We start from the raw sequence: 24055 nt of genomic DNA on the forward strand, positions 1-24055 counted from the left end.
TTATGGAATTCCTAACTTTTGCCAAGTATCTGTTGAGTTTGTAAGGTCCCTGGACTGGAACCACTGAATGATTTCACATAGGCCACCAACAGATGGTAACAACATTTGGTCTCTATCAACCTGCATAATATTTGAGCTCATGTCCTAGTTTCTGCATCCTGTTAGAAATCCCTTCAACTAACCAGCCCCATAACTGCATTCATTTTATGTGTTGGTACAACTAATCAGCTGTAAGAAGCAAATCACTGCATGTGCAGTCTGTTTATTTTAGTGGAATTTAATGTAGCAGTTGTTAAATTGAAGTATAAGACCTTGACATTTCTTAATGTATGGAATGTGGGTACCCGAACAGTCCTATTGTCTTCAAGAGTACTTGAGTTTATTAATTTCAGTCTGCAAATGCCTTTGCATTCTATCTATCTGGGAATATTTTTCATCTCATTGTCTTCTCGTATATGTTTCCAACAACGTAATTTGCACTTCTCTAGACACTGCTGAAGAAATTTAACTATATGTTGACAAGGTTGGAGGAAGAATAAAACCTTCTCTTACTTATAGATGTTTGACGACTTTTCCATCTGACTTTTTGGCAAGCTTCCAGATGCAGACATGTTGTATCCTTGTTACCTTTAATAGTTATAATCATAGAATCATAGAATAGTAAGGGTTGGAAAGGACCTTAAGATCATCTAGTTCCAACCCCCCTGCCATGGGCAGGGACTCCTTGCACTAAACCACGTGGTCCAAGGCTCTGTCCAACCTGGCCTTGAACACCGCCAGGGATGGAGCATCCACAACCTCCTTGGGCAACCCATTCCAGTGCTTCACCACCCTCACTGTAAAGAACTTCTTCCTTACATCTAATCTAAACTTCCCCTGTTTAAGTTTGAAGCCATTACCCCTTGTCCTACCAGTACAGTCCCTAAGGAAGAGTCCCTCCCCAATATCCTTATAGACCCCCTTCAGATACTGGAAGGCTGCTCTGAGGTCTCCACGCAGCCTTCTCTTCTCCAGGCTGAATAGCCCCAACCCTCTCAGCCTGTCTTCATATGGGAGGTGCTCCAGCCCTCTTATCGTCCTCGTGGCCCTCCTCTGGACTTGCTCCAACAGCTCCATGTCCTTTTTATGTTGAGGACACCAGAACTGTACGCAGTACTCCAAGTGGGGTCTCACAAGAGCAGAGTGGAGGGGCAGGATCACCTCCTTTGACCTGCTTCTTTTGATGCAGCCCAGCATACGGTTGGCTTTCTGGGCTGCAAGCGCACACTGAAGCTGGCTCATGTTAAGCTTCTTATCAACCAACACCCCCAAGTCCTTTTCTGCAGGGCTGCTCTGAATCTCTTCTCTGCCCAACTTGTAGCAGTGCCTGGGATTGCCCCAACCCAGGTGTACGACCTTACACTTGGCTTGGTTAAACTTCATAAGATTAGCATCAGCCCACCTCACAAGCGTGTCAAGGTCCCTCTGGATGGATTAAAATGTTTCATGTTGACTGCAGTGTGACATTTAAAGCAGGCTTTGATTTCAGAAATATATCATTTTCTAACCACCTACATTACATAAAGGTGCAAGGCAATAATGGGAATTACTTGACTTACATTTCATGCAGAAAAGTTTTAAATTCATTTTGAACAGCCATCCATGCTGGAAAAGTGGTAGGTAATAGGCAGCCAGTAGAATTTTTAAACTGAGAGATTCTGGAGAAGAACAATAATTTTCTTTTACCAGTCTGTGTCAGATTAGCGTTAGAAAGACTGAACCCTTTCGTAAAATAAATCACAGTTTTTGTAAAAATGGACACGATAATGAGATCCACAAACCCCGGAACTTTATTTCTGTGAACATTTCAAAGCTAAGCAAAATAATTTTACAGAATGAGTGCTTAAATACTAGCATGTCTATTGGCATTCAGTAAATCAACCCATGTTTTGTTAATAAGTCAGATGAACAGATACTCTAATTTCTACATGCTCTTAAGAGTCCTTTCAGCTAGTTCTTTCTTAGCTAAGGTCCTTCTCAAAATTATATTCATGTTAAACAAAATTGAAAGCTCTTTGTTTGATGTGCCTACTCAAACTGAGTAGTACTTTACTCCAGTTAAGTGATCTATTCTAAATGAATGGGGTCATTTGAGGTGTAAGTGCTGCTTGGTTTGAGTGAAGATATTAGAATCACTCCAGATGAGAAATTCTTTAAATTCTGTGAAACTTATTTTAACCATCTGTGTCATTTATGATGGTAAGAATGATGCTAACTTGTAATGCTGATACTAAGCTTCATTAAGAGTTGTTCCATATAGGTGTACACATCCATTGAGCCATCATGACTCACATGTTTTAGTTGTTTGTCCCTTAGTGACCCTGTTGAAATCAGTAGAGCTAGATACTCTCATTGTAGATAAATAGGACATTTTGACTTGAAATATGAACATTTTGTTCCAAAAGCAGCAAAAATAATGAATCTTGATTTTTTTATGGAATGGCACCTTCCTTCCAAATGTTCTGCTCTCTCTTGCTGCAGAAATCCAATAGCTTCTGTTCCTCTGTCCTCCCAGAGCTCCTGATGACACTTCAAATGTGTGGCACCATTGCCTGGCTAGCGTAGTACAGTGAATGTATTGACTGGCCCACCAATATTCAGCAACTACCAAGTGCCAAGCAGAAAGTATAATAGTTGAGCTCTACAGATTTCTCTTTTTCACAGTCATTGATTTTCATTAAACTGCTAAGAATGAATTTTGTTTGAAATTGCTGCCTACCCCTCTCTCAAATTTGGCAAAACTTGACTAGTGGATTAAAAAGCTATTGGAGGATGAGCAAGGACAATGGATATGTTGTGTGGCTCCATAAGTTTATCCTTCACAGCAATAATTTCTAAAAATAATACTTCACATTTGAAACTTAGGAATTAAAATCACAAGAGCAGTTGGAACTGGAATGGAATATTCCCCCCCCCACCACCACTTTATTATGGCATGCAGTGTAAAATATAAACCATGAGCTGTAAAGCACAAAGAGAGAAACAAGGAGGGTTTGTGTTTGTATAGCACCTTTAACATTTAAAGGATCTTAAATAAGTTTGGCAATCTCCCCAAATGGAAAAAGCATTTCTTTCTTGCATTACCAGGAAATATATGACATGACCTAGTTTTCAAGGCCAGGCTGGATGGAGCTTCCACTGGTCTAGTGGAAGGTGTCCCTGCCCATGGCAGGGGGATGGAACTAGTTGAGCTTTAGGGTCCCTTCCAGTCCAGACTGTTCTGTGATTCAGTGGAGAATTCCATGAACCATATTCCATGGAGTTCTCAGAAAAAGTGGTGAGAATTAACTGGAATCAGACCATGCTTCAGTCCAAGTCTCTGAAGCCAAAGGTATAGTCGCACATTTATCAATTGAGCTAGTGATCAGTCTCAGTTTGAGCACTCCTTTTAAGTAAGAGCCTGTTGCCAGAAAGTCAAATTCTGGTAAGACCCTACGGATCATTTTAAATGGGTGAGAATGTTGCTGTGCCACCTACAAAGCATTTACCAGGTCGTGGTACTGTGCACATACCATTGCCATAGACTGGAGGAAAGAAGTAAAAAAGGAGTGGTTTGCTGGTTTCTTTGAGTTTTGGTTTGTGTGCGCATGTGTTTGTGGAGGGAGAGCATGGTGCCGAGCTGGTTAAGCTACCTAAAGCAACTCTTTCCTCAATGGTCTGTGGAAAAAAAAAAATCAGGAAAAAGCTTCTTTGTTACTGCCTTGGATCTGCAATAAATGTCATTGCAAAGGCCAGGAGGCTCAGCTTGACTCGAGACTGTGTTATTCTATTATCACATAGACCTTTACCTGGAGACAGCTCTTGGGGATAGCTGAATATCATAAACCATGCACAGCACTGTTTTATAGATCTCTGAAAACTTGACGGTAGTGTGATGAAAAGCCTTGTTGGCTCTGATAAAGCAAATCAGAGTCTCTGTAGTGGATTGGGAAGAGGATTTCTACAATACAATATAAGGTTGTGTTTGAATTAATACTAACTCCATATCATAGTTTCTGTCTTATCTCTACCTGTTTAATACTGGCATTGACTGGTTGATAGAGGTAGCAGACAGCAGCAATGAGGTGAGGGCATTTCTGTTTCAGCATCTTTTATATACTGGGGATACTGCTTTGTTGGCTTATTTTAATGAATCATATTGGCTGCTGGTTGGTCTGGTTGAGGTCATGTTCATCTAGTTATTGTCTGGGTGAAGCTAGCCTCTTGACCACAACTTTTAAGACATGTCCTGTGTGATGAAACAGGTTCCAGTTCTAGGTCACCATCAGCACAGCATTAACATATGCAGGGATTACAGATGCCTCAGTATTATCAGGCACAGTGTTGGAAGTCTGGAGGTTCAGCTAGCAGCAGCTAGCAGTAAACATGATGTGGCTTCAGTCTCTTTAACAGAAAAATTGAATTTTAGAGCTTAGCTGTAGCATAGTGGAAGGTGGGTGCCACAGGAAGCTGACAGTAAGCAGATAGGCATTTTCCATTCTCTTTATTCCATTAGCATCTTTACCTGATGTGGCAAGATGATATAATTAATTAATGAAGATATTAATAACAAAACCCAACAGCAGCAGTCTTTGTCAATGCTGGTTTGGTCAGTGAGTCTTCTTATGGTTACTCTGGTAAAATGAGAGATCAATGAATGAAGTAATGTAATTACTAAGGAATTACGCTACGCAGTTTGTGATCCTACAGTTGACAAATGTACTGGCATGGTAAGACTGCTAGCCCCAGAAATTGTTTTGAGTGGCACTCAATTTCCAGGAAAACTATGACCCTTTAAGGTTTTCCAAGCTGAGTGTGATCAAAGGAACATCATAAATACACTCCTATACCCTATTATCTATGAATCTAAGAGGAACCTGGCCAGAAAATGAGACTTCATTCTCCATTCTTACCCCTGTAGCTCAAGCTTTTTTGAGAGCTACAGGCAATTATCTATTTGAAAATCTTCTTCTTCTTCCCTATCCAGTGCACCTCTTCTGATATTAAATAAACGGTACTTAAGAGAAGCCTGATGTTGTTGTTGCAGCAAAGCAGTTACAATCCATATTCAGGCTCCTGCCCAGATTAGTGGGAGAGAGCATACCATGATGCCTTCAGGAAGTAGTTGAATCTGATCTTTAGTTTGAAATGCTTCTTCCAGCAGCTCTTCCCATCTTCTTCCCATGGTTAACCTTAATGGCCATTCCCTCCTCACCTCAACCCTGTGGCATATATTCCTTGTTCTGTATAAATAACACATCACAGTCTAAGAAGAAACACATGGAAGAATTGTTTGTTCATCCACCGAACTGAGTATTTAGACACCGTCCCCCCTGTCTCTCCTCAAAAGAGATATCATGCTTGGGGATCTATCTCCCAAGCATATATCCCCCCCAAGATATCATGCTTCAGACTTGAAGTATTCCTTTTACGTACCTTAGAAAATCTGTACAAGTCTACATGTAGAGATGTTGTGTACTTTTCTGGAACTTCAGCTCGGGCAGGATAAAAATACATAGATGAAAATGTAACAAGAAGTATTGAGATGTATATGCTGCCCTGAAGTGTGATTAATTCCTCCATATAGATGTTTGGTAAACATCTATATGGATGTTTCCATATATGAATATTGTAACTTCTTCACTCTTGGGAATTAGTAGTAGCCTGCACAAATAGTCTCACTGGATTCAGCAGGTTTATGAACGCAAGTAATCAGTTACCAGTGGGAATAAGAGGGTTCACATTCTAGCCCACAATGAAGTAAAGTACCGATAATATCCAGAAGAAAGAAAATCACATTATTGGTTAATTTCTTGTTGTAACCAGCAGTGCTTACCCTTCATGGTTTTTTGTGATAGTTAAAAATTGCTTTACTGTTAATGAAAGGGCAGCTGATAGTTTTCATTATTGACGTTTATAGGCTTCAGTTTTTCAGCTACAGAGTGTGATAGAATCACAGTTCACTGGGGTCCAGGGCTCAGTCAAACCATTGCTTTCACTTAATCGGTGTCTGAAACCTGATGTGAATGTTGGAAATAAACATTAAGGTTACTAACATTATATGGGAAAAACGGAATTATGTACGCTAGTGCAGTATACCATAAACACGAAATGGGGATGAACACAAGGAACGTAGAAAGCTGTTGATTTGTTGTTGATTTGAGCAAACTATTAAACTGCATCAAATGTGGCTTCAGAGCAATAAATACTGAAAAGCTTTGCAGCCATACACAGTAATAGATACAGTAAATGGGTACTAAACAAAATATTTGCCTAATACTGTATAGGTAAGCAGATGTCCTTGAGTTGCTGCCAGGCTGTGCTGAAATGAATGCTCTATTTCATAAAGATGAATTTTGCAAACAAGTAGGACTTGAGGGACTCAGACCATTAAAAAACATTACTATATCTTGACCACTGGCAGTTTGTTACAATAGGAACCATGCTTTTATGTTTAGGAATTTCAAAGAGCTGTATGGACATTTTTCCTAAACATTGTGTAGATGCATGGACGTGTAAAGAATTATGCAGTAATTTCTGTGGCTGAGAGATAGAACTGGCATGTTACAAAGTTGCCTACTTACAAATACTGTGCTGATGGCGTTGCTATTCTTGACATTCTAATTCTGCTGCTTTCAATTCTCTTGAGATGATAAACTCCAAACAACACAGTGCCATAAGCTAAGAGAAAGAAGGAGGATGACTGGTTTTTAGTGACAGTGTTCTGAACGAACGGCAGAGACATTATAAGGTTTGTCAGGGAGCATAAAAGCCTTTATGGAGCAAGTGAATTAGGCTTCTTCTGTTGTTTCTTAACATATCCAAGATTGACAGTGAGCAGGGTGGTTTCAAACAGCTACTTGGTTTCTTGCTTTTAATAGTTAATGGGAGGTTGGACTATAAGCTGAGATCAATCCCAGAGTAATAAATTTTACATTATTATATTTGTCTTTCTTGAAATACAAACATTAGAGGATCTATTCTCAAATGGCTTCCGACCCATTTTTTTTTTCGTAATTAATAAAGGAAATTCAAAGAACGTGACTCCCTGTACAGCTTGGACAGAGGCAGAGCTGTATTCATCAACATGGATTCATTAGGCTGCTACCAGGCATGCAGTTAATTTGAAGAGCTACAAAATGGTCAGTTATAAAAAAGGGAAAGCTTTGCCATGAAAACGTTAAGCCACATGTTATCATAGGTGAAAGATAAGTTTTTTAACTTTGACATTGACTTTACATAGTTTAAGATTTACAGCTAGATTTATCCAGCCCTACTGACATTGACCTTGGCTTCAATGCATCAGCAGTATGTAACAAATTGCTCTTCATTTGTTTATTTGAAGGGCAGCATTTAACAAAAAACTGTGTCAGAGGAATAGGACTCTGAATACGAACAACAGTGTCTCTCATTGTTCAGATCTGGAGGCTTATTTTTGGGTCACTGTATTCCGTATGAGTCCACCATGGCTCAGCAGGCTTTTTCTTTGTCTTCTGTATTGGGTAAACACATCTGTTACAACCAAGAAAAGGAGAATTACACACTCCCACTTAAATCTTATGTACTATACAAACAGTTTCATCTGTGACATTGAGGTGTAAGGAGTTGTTTTTTCTTAGCCTTCTCGTTTTTGTTACTTATAAAAACCTCATTCATGACCTGACACAGTATTTTATGAAGTCAACAGAAAGACTGACACTGTTTTTAATGAGCTTTGGATCATGCCCTCAGTTTTTCATCAACACAGAATAAATCCTTTCACTGCAGACACCAGTGTGAAAGGTACTGTATGAAGGTCTAGACTCACTCCTTAACTAGCTGAAGATTTGAAGTCTGCACGAGCAGCAAGTAGGAGAACTTTGGGACCATCAAGAGTGATATTAGCTGTCTCGTGTATCTTTGTTCTGGGATGTACTAGGACCAGAGTTTTTGTCACACATGTTCCTAAACCAGACACAGTTTGATCATGTTCATTACAGAGCTTTTTCAAGGCATAGCCTCGATCTTCACCAACTCTTCAGAATGACGATAAATCCTGATTTCACTTGGAGCATAAGTGAAACGTTAAGACACCAGATCTGTTACTGTGTTTGCCTTTGCTGAAGAGAGTTGACAGGTTTTCCTAAAACACATGCAGGTTGGTACTTTGCCATCAAGAGAAAAGCCAAGAGATCTATTTGGAGCACAGTGCAAACCTGCAAGCATGTTGATATAAGATGAGCTTTACCATTTTTTAAGTGCTATGCACAGTGCATAAAATATTACACATTAATTGTACTGGAAAAAACTAATGGGTAGGTACATAATTCCATAAAGGAAAACTGATGTTAGGAGTAAACACAGGATATCTTTTCAAAAAGACCAGGTGACCTTTTTGCTTTGAGACTGACGCAAAGCAGTCTTGCTCAGCAGTAAAGTAGGATTTTGATCTGGAAGTTGAAGGAGTGGTGTAACTGTACAGCCCTTCTTGGTTTTGGCTTTAAAAGTCGACGTGTTCCAGGAATTTTAGATCCTCACAGCATTTTTGGTCAATCTTAAAAGAAAGTAAGAAAATGACAAGTATGTTGTTATGTATTATCTCCTTACGAGAACATGGGAAGTCTGTAGTGAGAGTATTGGGTGGAATAAACTGAATTACATCTAATAAAATTGAGAGTAGCCACAGAGTGAGCCAGCTTAGAACAGCTAGTAAAATCAAGCATCTGTATTTACAATGCACTGACATCTCCGTAAGCTTTGACCTATCTTCATAGAAAAGAAGTGGACAGCTTGTAGTGACTTTACAGGTGAAAGATCAAACTGCACGTACAGTTTGCCTGCTAGATGCCGTTGTTAGGCTACAAGTTTTAAATGGAATATGTCCAGATATGCTGCTGTTTTAGGGCAGAGGAAGTATGCTGGTGATGAAGTTAAGCATGTGAATGTTAATTAGTTTTAGACTACCACGCTTGTTTAAAACACATTATAGGTTTTGTAAGTGCACACTGGATATAGCGTGCAAAGATTTCCACTCTTGTGAGTTATACATTGAGCATTATGCAAATAAGCCATTACTTACTTAGATGGTAGATTGATCTCTTTTTGTCCCGACATGACAAGTAAAGTATGTTTCCATTTATTGTCCCCATCTGTCACAAGCTGATAAACGTCAGATCCATAGTAGTCTTATCTGAATGTATTTGTTACCATCTTACTTTGCTGGGCACGATGATCTATCATATACTGCATATCATTTTCATCATGTAAGTAAGGACCTGCATTTTTTGTCTGTCAGGAGATAACTGGAAGTACTTGATTTCCTCTTTGCAGAGGCCCCGGTTTGGGAAAGCATTTGGTTCAACTCATCCCTGTTCTGCACATCACAGAAACGTGTTCTTCAAGCATATGCTTAAGAACTCTCTTGAATAGATATGCATTTCTGAATCACAGCTAGGGTATTTTAAGGCACTGCAATTGCTATATTTTGTGTTGATTGCAGTATATAAAAAGCACTAATATTGCACTTACTGCAGAACTTTCAGAGATAAAGACCCGTAAATGTTGAAATATAGTCTTGTTTGTTTTATGAATCTATTTGCTATATGAGAACATCTTGATTTTTGTAGAGTGTTGGTTTGCATTGGTGCAAGTGAACTGATGATATTTATTTCTGTTTTACAGCGGGAACAACATATATCTTTAGCAAAGGTGGTGGACAGATCACTTACACGTGGCCTCCTAATGATCGGCCAAGCACTCGTGCAGACAGACTGGCAATAGGGTTTAGTACTGTGCAGAAAGAAGCTGTGTTGGTGCGAGTGGACAGTTCTACTGGGCTCGGAGATTATTTAGAGCTGCATATCGTAAGTACTATTTCCACATGCCTGATATTTCCTCGTCTTGATTTTTCTTATATTTGCATTTTTTAAAATGTATTTTGTTTTAGTGTAAATACAGCGGTTTGCTAATGAACCTTTTAAGGGTCAATGGTGAACTAAATGATAATGGTTTATAGCATACGATACTGTAAATGGTCTCAGGCATTTATACAGTGCTACTTTATATGGCTGTTCAATTAAAAATTGTATCATGTACAGTTACAGTACAACAAAAAATCATACCTGTACAGATACAGCAGTTTACTGCAATGTAATTACATAAAACAGGATTTAGCAATGTCAGAGGAAGGTGCATTAATCCTGGAGAATCTAATCTGGAATCCGATGGGGGAATTACAGTGTATCACAATTGACAGTGCTTATTGTTAATGCTAGAATTTGCCCTCTGATTTCACCATTCCTTTGTGATGATAAGTCTTAAGCAGAAAGCAAGATTGTCAAGCTAGGAAGTCTGAAAATGTAATTTCAGCTGCCTTAAAGCAAATAGCTGGCAATCAAAATTGAAGGCATCTGGATTTTTATGGCAACATAAATAAAAATCAGTTGAGATAAACATAGCTAGGGCAGTGTAAAATTTTGCTTAGATTAGTCTCAACTTTGTTAATGTATTAGTTTGATTTTTATTTAAGAATCTCTGTAGTTTCAGGAACAGAAGAGTTCCTTTTGAATGAAATTACTTATTGATTTATAACCAATTACACTTTTACCCTCAGAAGGCAGTGATAATTCACTGTGATTCAGGAGTGGTAATTTTCAAAATTCGAGGGAATTATGGTATTCAGTCTTCCCAGGCTCCTTATTCCTGGAAAGGCAGTCCTTGCATTGTGGACCAAGGTGATTTTTTTACTTTATTTACCGGCTTGAGTAAATAAACAAAGAAAAAAGACCTTAAATAAAATCCAGAGGTCGCCTATACCCTTCTCTTACATTGAAAAAACACACGAAGAAATGGCTGGCTGGTATTGTACAGTGTTAATTTAAAAATGTGAGCAAGGTAACTTCTCCCAGGTGCCAGAAAAAGTGAGAGGCTGCATTTTTCAAGGCAAGTGTTGTGTTGATGAAGAGAGTTTCCAAAGCCACGTCTAACATCAGATGGCTTGTTATCATTTGTCCATTTCTTTGCAATCTGAGACCAGAATCACCCACTGAGATCAACAGTGTTGCTTTCTTCTTACAGTGTTTTATTTTTCATTAGCATAATAAGGAATGTTTTTCTTGTAGTTTTACTATACCTGAAGTCTATCATAATCGTAATATTCATGTAATCTTTTGTCTAGCCTTGATTTTTCATTTTAAAACCAATACTGGATTCAGTAATGGAGTTGGAGATCAAAAATTATTGCCTGCTCATGTTTATTTTATTTTACTTTACCTTTCCTAAATACCTTTCTAATACCCATGATGTAGCAACAGATGGTAAAAATAAAAGAGTTACTGAGTTTTCTATGGTCAGAAACACTACCAGCTTAATAGGGATGGAGGAAATAATAAATTCTACTTTACCGGTCTTTTGAAATTTCTGTGAAAGCAGCAACAGGACTTTTATTAATCATGCTCTGTGGGGACATCCTGGCCTCCTCCTACTGCCTTTCCAAGAACCTTCAGGAACCTCCCTGGAGCCTGCTCTGCTTCAGAGCAAAATCCAGGATAACTGTGCAGAAATTTCACTGGAACAAGGCTTGACCTTCTGAGAGCTGCTTCAATGTAGACTCTCTCTAGAGTGAAGGTGCTAAGGGATTGACCTGAAATCCTAAGACACGTGGCAAGGATTTTTTTTTAAGGGTCGTCAGTGTTAGGAAAAGCTTGGATAACTGCTGGGATATAATATCCCAAAATCTTTTTCAAATAAGGATAGCATTTGAAAGAGAGTTGAGAGGCAGTATTTTCAGAAGCACTCATGGTACCAAAGAACGTGTATCTTATTAAAGTCGGTGGAACTGTGAGCATTTCTGACAACTTTACCTGAGGTCTGTTTTAGCTCAGCAAGATATTGTGAAACATCATGGTGATAAAAATGAAGAAGAACATAGAAACAGAGTAGCTGTATATATGTTATATTTGAAAAATAGTTTATTGTATTGAAGTTTTTCAATACTGGCAGCTACAGCATTAAACTAGCTGTAATAAAAGCTGTAGGAGGGTTGTGTCGTTCAAAACTTCCTTCCCGCACTGATGTTGAGATGCCACTACGAATGTCTTATCTACTAAATAACCAGAAACGTGCAAAAGTGAATAGTGGAAGGTGAAAAAATGGGAAGGAGGGAAGAGTCTGCATGTTCCTTTGCATGCACCCACTCATCAGTTTTGTATAATGAATATGCATGAGCAGTAAATGCCTGTGTACACTGAGAAGCACTGTGCATGGATAACTTACCTGTGGTATAACAGCTACAACATGATAACAGGGGTATAGCTTGCTTTCATTATGCTGGAATTCAGTTTTACAGCATGATAGAAACTGATTCTTTTGATACTGAGCTTTCATTTTACCCAGGAGGTCATTAATCACCGAGTGACAAAATTTGAGGCAGATGCGTAAGGATAGGTTTTAAGTGTCTTTTCAGCAGAATGATGGCAAAGAAAGTTTAGTGCTATTGCTTTGAGTTAAAAAATTGTAGATCATAGTTGTCCCTAGCATACTGGGGAGGGTGCTTGTTTGGGATGTTTCAGAACAGAGCTGCGAAGTAGCTTGTGCTTAACCTTCTGCATTCTAGAAATGGAAGAGGAAATTACGAGTTTGATTACAGTACTTCAGTGTGTGCTTGCCCTCTTTATTATTCTGTTTACTTAAAGACGATGTAAACCTAATAATGAAATCAAGCTCATAACAAATTCTGATTTTGAAAATTGCTACTTGATCATCTGAATCACAGCTTTAGTGTTAGGTTAGGAACACATTTATTTAAAGTAATCATTTATGCTCCCCAAATAACCATTGTTAATATGAAAACATTTAAAAAGTTGTGTAATCTGTGTTGGTACCAGATGCTTAACGGTTCCAGTGCAAATATTTTAAATTCCAAGATAGATTATTGTAAAACTCCACCCGCACTGTAGCACCCTCAATTTAAAGTACTGGTTGTGTGTATGAAACATATGCACCCCTGTGCTTCAGGAAAGGGATGTTAATATGATTTATTCATCCAGAGATGCAGTGTTTAGTTTTCATAGCAATCACTTGACTTCTGTTATGGATGTGGTCTCCTGTGCAGTCTCTGCTGGGAGATCCAGTTCAGGAGGAAATACATATCATGCCTAAAAGTCTACTGCTGCTTCCTTCTCCTGTTGACAGATAAAAAGACAGAGAGCTCTAAGAGTTACTAAATCCTCCTTCTTTACTCTTTTTCTTGGCATGGTCCATATCCATCTCCATGCCAAAAGGAAAAAGGGGGAAAGCTTATTCACACAGTGTTCAGTTGATCAGCATGTGCACTTCTGTGCTTAGCTTCTTCATTGATTTCTAAAGCCTTTAGGTAATTGTCAGTGATTCCTGTTCCTATCTCTGCTCTTCTCTTCCCACCCTCTTCTCCCAAGCCGTTAGACAGAAAAGTATGTATGTCATCATCTTACACAGGCACTGTGCTTTTGCTGCCTTGGGTTTCCAGATTTGCTATGGTGGGGACAAAGATATTGCCTCAAAGGGCTGAGAAATACTGTTAGATTGCTCTTTCAGTAGCATAGGAAACTGGCATTCTGCTGTGTGGCACAAGTAGTATTTGGTCCAGTAATGAAGACAAGAAGGATAGATTTCCATCAATAGACTTCAACCATATTAAGCAATTGTTTTAGCTATAAATTATGTCATGTTTTTATCTTTCATTGTCAAAATGGAAGACTTAAAACTATAAGAAAATGTAACTATTTGTATGCCTGATGGAAGGAGTGAGCCGTTTCTGTGTCTTCCTTGTTTGTGTCATTTGTTTTAAACCCAAAGTATTTTGGGAGGACAAAACAAGTGTGGGTTTTTTACGGTTACAGCTGATTTTGAAATTGAGAACAAGAAGTTTGTATGGGGATAAGGCCAGCAGAACATTTCCTTTAATGTTATTAGGAATAACATTATTATACAAAATATATATATCATACAAAATATAATAACAAAATTATTATTTCTTAATGTTATTAGGAAAATATATTATGGGGAAATGTAAACCAGTAAGAATAATACTGTGATGGGAAAGGATCAAAAACTATTTTAAAAGATGTGGTAACATGTTACCTGAAAAAGTATGGTATGATTAAGGACAGATAGTATCGGTATATGCAAGGTGTAACACAATTAGCCTGAAATACTCTGAAGATGCAGCATTACTGGCAGGGTAGATTAATCAGTATTGTATTTAGATTTTCAAAATGTGTTTGTGAAGCCTTCAGAGTTACAGTTGATTACTGAAGTGAACAGTCATAGGAGAGGAAATATTGTATGTTTTACAGAAAATTGGGGTTTGGATCACGAATAAATTCAGTTTATCCTCTTTATCTAAACTTACTTAGGTACTACGTCGGTTAAAATATATACTGTAAGAAAAGCATTTTTCATTTGAAACTTTTTCCATGAGGAAGATAATTGATAGAAATAAAGGGAAGGCTTCTGAGATATTTGTCAGCTTTGGTTCAAAATTCTCATAGTTTAAAACAAAGTTAATGCTTCCCCGTTTTCTGAGCTATTTATTCAGTTTCTGAATATGATGTACTGAAATTTTTATAAACTAGGAAAATATTTTAATATCTCCAAATGAAATGATGACTTTTTTGTAAAAAATAGAAAGAAATTGCTATCAAGGGGGTTTAATTTCATCTTTATGTTACTAGAAAGTTCTGCAAAAGTCCTCTCTGAACTTTTTTTCCTACTAGTTTTTTTGAGCTTTTGGCAAACTAAAAGGACTGTTATTTACTGCTTCCATCCCTCTGTCTCTTATATATATGGAGTATTCTTCTGCACAAGGCTTTTGATAGCTGACTGTTAGATTCTATTGAACATATACGTAGTATATGGATAATTTTAATTTACGCAAGTATAATGACCTTCCCTCAAGTGAACAGAAGTAGTAAAACTTGAGTGAGGATCAGAGTTCTGCGTTGAGCATACCAGAGACAAAATTGCAATGCCTTAAGATAAATGAATTTGTTATTCTCTTTTGAATACTTCACATATCTTGGGCTTAATGCCTAATGGAAAGTCAATTGAAAGATTCTTATTGACTTAGTCGTATTTGGATCAATGCCTAGAGAGTTGGATGTACTTTCAGTAAGATTGATGGTAAAAATACCTTTGATTTTAGTGGTTTGGATTGGAGCTTATTAATTTCCCAGGAAAAGTTTAATAATATTGAAAAAAGATATATTCCCAGAATAATGTTTCTTCTAATAATCGTCTTTCAAATATGGAATTCCTAATTATTATATGTGTATCTGTGCAATGTAAAGATTTGGTAAGGCCAGTGGTGGCATGTATATGCATGAAACAGTAGTGAATTTGAAATCAAACTATTTATGTCCAGGAAGGTCTAAAAGAACTAGGTTTCAGGAATCTGACATTGTAGAAGTGCTGAGCATGCACATCAGGGGCTAAAGTCAATGAAAGCTGAATATATTCAGCACCTCAGAAAATCAGGACATCATCATACCATCTAAGTGGGCGTGAGGGATCACTCTGGAGCCCTGGAAAGAGTTCAGATCATTATGTTTATCAGGATTGGGAAATTTAATATTCTGCTACCTGAAGCACAAGAAAATTTCTTAAGCCTGATGTTATCTAAACCATAATTCTGCTAATGTTTGGTATTCCCTTATTATGCTTATATACATCATATTTATTTATGTGGGGTTTTTTCCCTCATTCATATAGGTGTATGGAAAATGCTATAGGAAGTTTTACTGTTGAGGGCAGTGGTTGTTGTTCTCTTTGGGGAACAAAAAACTCAGCAACCAAACTCTGTGTTAATCTTTAAACTGAAGAAAAATTACTAGGAAAGAAGGATTTCCAGATTTGCTTATGGGTTTGAATAATGAAAAGCAGTGCAATCAAAAAAGAATCATTTATAGGACTAGACAGGCAGGTGAGAATGCAATTCAATGTACACAAACATTAAGTTAATTAGAATGGGAGCAATGAACTAATCTAGGGAATTTGTGCTAAATGCAGCAATCATTTACCTCACTGATCAGGTTAAAGATCTAAGTCTGTAGGAAAGAAAATAAGTAAATCACTGCAATGGTCAGGCCATGCCTTGAAAACATTCAATTAAGTTACTCTTTTGTGTTAGCAGAGACTAATACAAAAGATAGATTAAAAAAGCTCTGAAAAGGGATTTGATGATATAAGCTGTTTGTTAATGCCTCATCTTGAATACTCTGCACAGTCTGAAGGACAGTGGTCTATTCTTGCCAAAAACAGGCCAAATTTCTGAGAGAAGGTTATGGAAATGTGCTAAATCTGGCACAGAACAGGCTGACACCTTAGTGTATGAAAAATATGAATGGAATTTGGACAGTTGCTATAATTAAACAGCTTGGCTATGACATCTATCATGGAGTGCAAAGGGGAAATTGTGATGCTGGCGGGGAAGGTCTGATCTCCCAGCTGTGATTGACTTGTTTCCCAGCATAGAAATGGGCTGGAGAGAAGCAACTCCTTTCATCTTGCTCTTATCTTGTGATGAATAGAAGTTCTCACTTCTTCCTCTACCTAGCTAATAACTCCTTTATTCATCCTGGTCCTTTCATGCTTCTGGGAGGATAAAAGCTTCCTTCCACAAAAATCCCCATGCTATATGATTGAGGCACTGGAACAGGCTGCCCAAGGAAGCTGTGGCTGCCCCATCCCTGGCAGTGTTCAAGGCCAGATTAGACGGGGCTTGGAGCAACCTGCTCTAGTGGAGGGTGTCCCTGTCTGTGGCAGGGGGTTGGAACTGGATGAGCTTTAAGATCCCTTCCAACCCAAACCATTCTATGATTCTGTGATGGGGTCACCACCTGCCAGCCCCTTGGTGAGAGAAAATTGTGCAATCAGTAAGACCTAAATTCTCAGCTAAAATACCATGTGTCAGTCAAAAAAATGCTCCAGCCCTCAGCACTGATGAATCTCCTGAAGTGCTTTCTTCTAGCAAAGATGTAGAGCCTGTCTGAGGGTGAGGAGATATTTAAAACTCTTCTGGTGGCCCCATATTGGAATCATCTGATAGCAATATGGAAAGAATTGCACATGGCCATGGCATTGTATGAAATAATCTTGCAGAGCAAATCATGGACTCTGAAGATCCCTTCTGATCTCATGTATCTCAAGATTACACTGTAAATTTAATACATCCATTGGCTGAACTGCTTAACGTCTAAAGGTTTGTCATTGAATTTGGTGGCAAGTCTTCCTTTGTCTTTACTGTTGCAAACAGTATACAAATGGGACTTTTGGTCCAGCATGAGGGGAGAACATAAATATGGAACCTAATTTTCCTGGGGCCTTGTTGAATTTAAAAAAATCCTAAAAAGATTAAGAATAGAACAGGTATATACTAAAAAAACCCCAAACTTCCATAGATGTTTTAGAACCATCCCAGTCTTATCAGGACTTTTTAATCCAAAATTTCTTGCACTGGCTACTACCCAACATCCTTGCATATGAAGGTTACAGTTATTTTAATAACTTGGCACCACTCTTCCAGAACATTGCCATGTATAAAAAGAGCTGATGAAAAATTTAGCAGATGTTTTAGCAACCTTATTAAGTTTTAAAGAATACTTGACTACTTGCGATAGCAGAACAGTTGAGATGCTCACTGAAACTTGACTGATCACCCAAAGGAAGAAGCAGTGGATCACAGGAAATTGTGATTATTTGGAGAATGAGAGCTCTGGATGGTTGAGGGTCACTTCCAAGAGCTAGTAACTTTCGTCCACCTCTCCTACATGAGTACTTCTCTGCTTATTATTTCTGTTGTATATTTGATTAAGCATATACTGTTTTTATATCTGGTAATGTATTATTTCTTCTGAATATAAGCTAGAACCCAAGATCTGGACCATTAATTCCTTGTCTTTTAAACTGATGAGCTCTAAGTGAGGATCAGAATATAGTGTATACTGCAGCACGAAGTACCAGAGTAGCAGTTTTTCAGTGAACATGCAGTGTGAACGGTACCATTTTTAATGCCAGTAACAGAAATTAGCCTGTTGATGCAGAACAGGAGTGGGGGAGAAGCACTGCTGGTGGCCTGAATAGGGTCTGATCTGAACTCCACATAATTCTCATCTCAGTATTTCCACTATTAATTTGTCTGAAGAAACTGCAGAAATACAAGTGAGTATGAGCAGGATCTACATCTGGCAAAAAGTCTGCTGAAAGGTGAAAGGTACAGAGGTAGTTTTACAGGGCCTGCTGCTTTGCTTCAGGCATTTGTTTAAGTAAACATTGCTATTATAGTTAATCACTTTGTGCTAATAAGGAAAGCTCGTCTTAATACTGTTCTGGTTTTGTGAGATACTACCTTAATTGTATCTCATAATGAGTTAATTAGACCACTTACTTGATTCAGGTTTTGCTCTGTGATGCCTCAGTGTCATCACCAAACTGGAAACTTGTTTTAATACTTAATGCTAGTTTGCTTTTTTTGCCTCTAGACTGTTTTATTGTCTTGAATCTTTCTCACTTTTCACTTACACCACAATATCAGTGAGGAGTAACTATAGGGAAATCACTGAATTTAATCTGATGGGTAGAACTGAACACACTGGGCCTGGTTCCTAGTTTCGTCCAATTCAGTTACTTAACTCTTAGAATCTTTGACACTAACTCATTGCACCAGGGTCATGCAGGAAATAGAGCCAGAGCAGGGAACTGATCTGGATTCCCTGAAACCCAGGTTACCAGTTACCATAGAATCCCAGACTGGTTTGGGTTGGAAGAGACCTTAAAGCTCACCTAGTTCCAACCCCCTGCCATGGGCAGGGACACTTTCCACTAGACCAGGTTGCTACAAGCCCTGTCCATCCTGGCCTCAAACACTTCCAGGGGTGGGACATTATGTCTTCATCTGCTTTTCAGTACCTTGCCCACGCTTTCTGATCACTCTCTCTCTAACCTGAGCATGACACACTTGGCATCAGTGCCCCTCCACTGCTGGTGTATCACTGAGCAGCCTTTTCTTTTCTCTCCCAGCAACAACCATAGGTGTACAGTATTTGCCTTCCCTATCAATTTTACAGTGATTCTTCCCATTTGACAGTGGGCTGCTGGTGCTGTTAGATCTCTTTTTGGTGGTTTTTTTTCCACTTAGAACATGTCAGTCACAAGAATTTCTGCAACAATAACAGGCAGGATAAGGACTTAATGAACTGATATTGTCAATGTTCTGAGGGTTTATGTTTAATGTAACAATCCAACTAACAACAGGTAGGTGAGTTTTCCTGTTAAGTATTTGGAGAGGCTTAAATATATCTCTGTTCGTGGAAGCCCATTTACCCTGAAGCATTCTGATCTTCCAGAGGATAGATTAGCTGAAGGAACTGACTCATGCATTTCTTGGCTTTTGATAATTACCTAGCTTACACTGAATAAGGGATGCTGGGTAACATAGGAAAGACACAGTCCTTCAGTTTTGCCAGTTCTCTGTGAAATTACCCTGAAGCCTTCGGCGCAGCAGCATGAAACTACTAATGTGACTTCAACTTCTTGTGCTAGAATTTGTAGGTGATAATCCATGTTCAGTCAAGGACAAAATGTAAGTCCAGATATTCCCTCAGGGAGATGTAAATCATGCTTGCTACTGCAGCATTAGACATTTTCTGTGGTCTAAGAAAAGCTGCTTGTACAGGACTGGGAAGTATTCCCTCAGTGTATTACGCTGTTGGGTCAGGTACTGCTCTTCATCCCAAGCCTCTGGAGTGAAGGACGGGGTTGAAACATTACATCCTCAACAATCTCGTCATGCTTCATTTTGGGGCTGGAATCTCTTGTTATTTTCTGTTCAGCCCTCACCTCGGTGGACTTGTGACTTTCTGCCTACACACTGAGTGCTACAGACTGCATTCTTGCTGTTCACTGTAAAACCCCATTAATGTCCTGAAGCCTTATTGTTCCCCATACAGGTCTTTTTATTCCTGACCCAATGTATTCCTGGGAACAATACAGAGTTCCTGGAGCAAAACTACTCAGCCTTTCCCTTGCATAGCAGATGGAATTTTTAAGACTCACTGGGGATTATGTTGCAGTGCCTTCTCATTTAGGGACAAGCACAAAAAGCATTATCATATGTGAAGCTACTTTACAGTAACTTCTACCAATTAAAATAAAAACTGGAAAGATTATGTTATAGAGCCTTAATAACCACTCAGCATATTTGATAATGTCACTGCTGTCGGTATCATATTCACCACTATGTTTAATAGCTGAACAGATGCAGCTCACTAGAGCACCACATGGTATGCAGCAGCAGGGAGTCCCATTTGACAAGTTGGTTTTGTTTTATTTTCTTCCCAGAGAGCCTTCCCTGATATCCCAAGTTTCTGTGGTGTTTTGATTTGCTATTCAGCCAACAGGAAAAGGCAAGGGGGTTCAGTATTGCTTGTTTTCAAAGCAAGAGGGGTTTTGACTTTTTAGTGGAAGTACTATGAAATTCCTAAGAAAGCTAATATAAGGCATGTTTTAATGTAAAATTGTCAGCCCTTGGTTTGTGTTTTAGGAGGTACCATATACCTGCATGCACAGGTTGCTTGTAGGATAACCAGTTGCTGGGTTTTGGAGCTGGCTTCCAGTTTGGGAATTAATTTTTTTTTAATTGCAAGATTTTATGTACACATCTGCAAGTCACTTTGTCCACTGAGCAGTAACTCCTGCTGTACTAGTGCCATGGGATGCTGAAGTTGTTTGGTGCTTGTAGAGTTGGTCTCCAAGGAACAATTCATATGAGCATTTTGTGAGACTTTGCAGTCATCTAATTGCTTGTCTGGAAAAACACCTGAGTATATACTCTGAGGCTAAAATAACATGGCTGTGCACTTAACTTACTCTAGAAAATCACAGGATAATACAGAGTAGATAATGAAGCCTTGGGTATTTGTTTCCAGGAAACATATAATAAAGACAGGAACAAGACTAAAAATGCTGCAAGAATTATGTATCCACCTCATATTACCTGGTCCATAAATAAAACCAGAAACTCCCTTGGTTATATTTCCTATTCCTTATTAATGTGGTGATACAGTTAAAGGTAGGTGCTGCCAAGGGCCAGCTAAATTAATGGGCAGTGTCTTCCCCAGAGCTAAAACCTTGTCACAGCTTTGTGCTCAGCAGATACTTTCCTTGGGGAGATATTTAAGATTTCTGGGTTTCTATTCCTAATCTACTTTTTAAAGTATCTTGCTGGCTATTTAAACTGACATTCTTAAGGCGCTGATTTTCATTTCTTCTTTCTTGCTTTTCACTGCATATTCAAACTCAAATAAACCACCGGCACGTCTCCCTGTCACAGCTGTAGTGTGGTACATGATGACACCAAGCTGTGCTAGTGTGGGAGGAGGGGAGATAGGGGTTGCAGGCACTGTGGAGAACTGATTAAAATTCAAAACGAGCTTGATAAAGTGGAGAAATAGTCTGAAATCAGGAAGATGAATTTCTATGGAAGAAAGTGCCGAGTTCTGTGCCTAAGATGGGAAAATCAAATGCATAGCTATAAAATGAGGAATAATTGTGGCCAAGAAGCAGTTCTGCAGAAAAGATTGGGAAGTTCCAGCTGATTGCAATTTGCTGCAAAGACAGGCAGGCATTGGTCTGGGATGTATTGACAACCTGTGGGGTGGCAGAGGAGGCAAAGAAGTTTATTGTTCTTTTGGTCAGCGCTGCTGAGACTTTATCTGAAGAAGTATGTCCAGTCTTGAGCGCTTGGCTTTGAAAAGGAGGTAAGCAAATTAGGCAACTAGTTAAAGAACCAGCAATATACTCTAAATGCATAGCTCCTAAGAAGAGAACAAAAGAATGGTCTCTGTTTATAAAGGAGAAGACAGGGAGTGACTGGACATGAACAACATCTTTTAGACCATGTAGGTTGTTACAAAGAAAGCCATGGCTAATTTGTCCTGCCTGTCTGTCAGGGTAAGGTAAGAAATAGTTGGTTTAATTTGCAACAATGCTATCAGATATTGGAAAAAAATTTCCAGTTATATTTGATGGTTAGCAGCGAAGCAGGTTATGGAGGCAGGACCTGTCAATTTGTGCTTTCAAGATTAGGCTATGTTCCTATCAGTAATGAGAATGCCATGAGGATTTCTGCTCTGTTTTTGCTAAAGTTAGCCTAGATGCACTTGTTGTTGCTCGTGAGTGATGGGTGTAGTGAGGTCGTCTTAAGCTATACACTCCCATTTATGCTGTGGTTTTTAACTGGAAGGTGTAGGTCCAGGAATGATTTAAGATGAATGCTTAGATGTAAGTGCAGTGAGGTTCTCTGTTTTCATAGAATCATAGAATCGTTTGGGTTGGATGGGACCTTAAAAGATCATCTAGTTCATTCCTAAAGACACAGAAAAGGGAGAGCAAGCTGCTGCTAAGCATTTTACTATGCATTGGTCTTAGCATTGCTCCATCAACAAATTCTAAGACTGTGTGCAGCAGCACAAGATAGAACCTGCTCTCCCTTTGCCATATCAACAACTCCACTTGTTTGACACTGAGCCAGCTGCTTTGCTGCTATATGCAGGAAAGAAACTTGAATACATACATCTGAGAATTGCTCTGTGGCCAAGCAAAGGCCTGGTGGTGTGTTCTTCACCGACTGTTGGCATATGCCTCCTCTTCTGCTTGTGGGAAAGGTGGTGGTGATGTAACTAACTTTGCCTCCTCGCCCACCTCTCAAATGTTAGCAAGTGTTTGCTCTGGTGGCTGTGTGGGTGTAGTGAGGCAATTTGAACCATCCTGATGTTAATCCAAAATAACCCAAATCAACTAAATAAATTACTGAGCAAAGCTCACTTGATTATATTGCAAGAATAATGTGCAATTGGGGCGAATTTATTTTCCAGGGTTTTGAGTTATTTGGCCAGTTCACTGGCTGCAGATAGTCTGTGAAATGTTTTGGACTTTTTTTTTTTAAGTTGTCTTGTCACAATAGTGCATGCAGATTATCTGAAAGTTAATGCGAATCATGGAAGAAAAGCTTTCCTGTTTCATTTTTAAAATGGACACTGGTTTCTTAACATTAGTGACTGTTTGTGATGGGGATTTCTAATGATTTTAACAGAATGTTGATTAAAAAAAATCTTTAGCTACTAACAGTTGTCACAATCTTGGGCTTGTATCGTACAAGCTCAGTACACTGTAAGCATGAAAGAGGTTTTATCTTTTTAGCGTTGTTCTCTGGGACTGAATCTTGAAACTCTGTAAATTACTTTGTTAGTAGACTGGATTCTAGGGTTTCCTCTGGAGCAAAGGCAGGATATTGCCTTGGGCATGAGCCCTGCTGCATCTGCAGAAACTTGGTCTGGACTAAACAGGCTTGGGTTTTGGCTTATGGCTTTGCAGTGACAGCTGATGGTGGTCTCTTTAGCTGTGAATTGGCAACATTGATCTTTTTTACTGCTGTCAGCCACGTGCAGTAGAGAACAAGCATGCCAGGGGAGGTAAACCTCCCCTATTTGTGTCAACCCATCCTTTAATCCCACTTTCTAATACCCTTCTCTCCAAGTTGTGTCATGCACCTTCACCAGCTATTTTGCACTTCTGCAGCTGCAAAGGTAGGTCATGGATTTGCTTCATTGCCCCCAAATACAGAAGTCGCCCAGGCTGATAATGTATGTCCTTTCATTGAGTTGGAAGAAAAACGATGAATAAAATCACTGCTGTGGCGGTGTCAGGATTGTCATTTTATGTGTCTTGTAATGGAGATGTTGCTCAGCATTTCTAATTACGATATTAATCTTCACTATCACCCTGACACAGGTGTAATATCAGGAATACTAGTGCATGACAAATTTATTACTTTTGACCCTCAGTCACCAGTCGCAAACGCTTGGTTCACCGGCAAACCGGATGGTTCCCTGTAGTCCTTCCTTCCCTCACTGAAGATACTTGAAAGGTTCATGCTGCGTTTTTCCTATAATGTACAGCAACATTAAAAATTGAGACAGGGAAAGGGTCTTGTGTGAATCATGTTCTCCCACACACACAGTACTTA

At 38.9% G+C, this 24055-nt stretch overlaps 1 protein-coding gene across 39 annotated transcripts in view; it reads left to right on the plus strand.

The window, feature by feature from the left end:
* NRXN1 (neurexin 1) overlaps positions 1-24055 on the plus strand; it is a 676494-nt gene that overhangs the window by 451434 nt on the left and 201005 nt on the right. For all 39 annotated transcript variants that reach the window (XM_030499078.1, XM_030499116.1, XM_030499117.1 and 36 more), the window contains one exon: positions 9679-9860. In XM_030499078.1, coding sequence (XP_030354938.1) covers positions 9679-9860 — 182 coding nt within the window. The remainder of the gene's footprint in view (positions 1-9678; positions 9861-24055) is intronic.

The sequence above is a fragment of the Strigops habroptila genome, chromosome 10, assembly GCF_004027225.2.
Source record: "Strigops habroptila isolate Jane chromosome 10, bStrHab1.2.pri, whole genome shotgun sequence".
NCBI lineage: Eukaryota > Metazoa > Chordata > Aves > Psittaciformes > Psittacidae > Strigops > Strigops habroptila.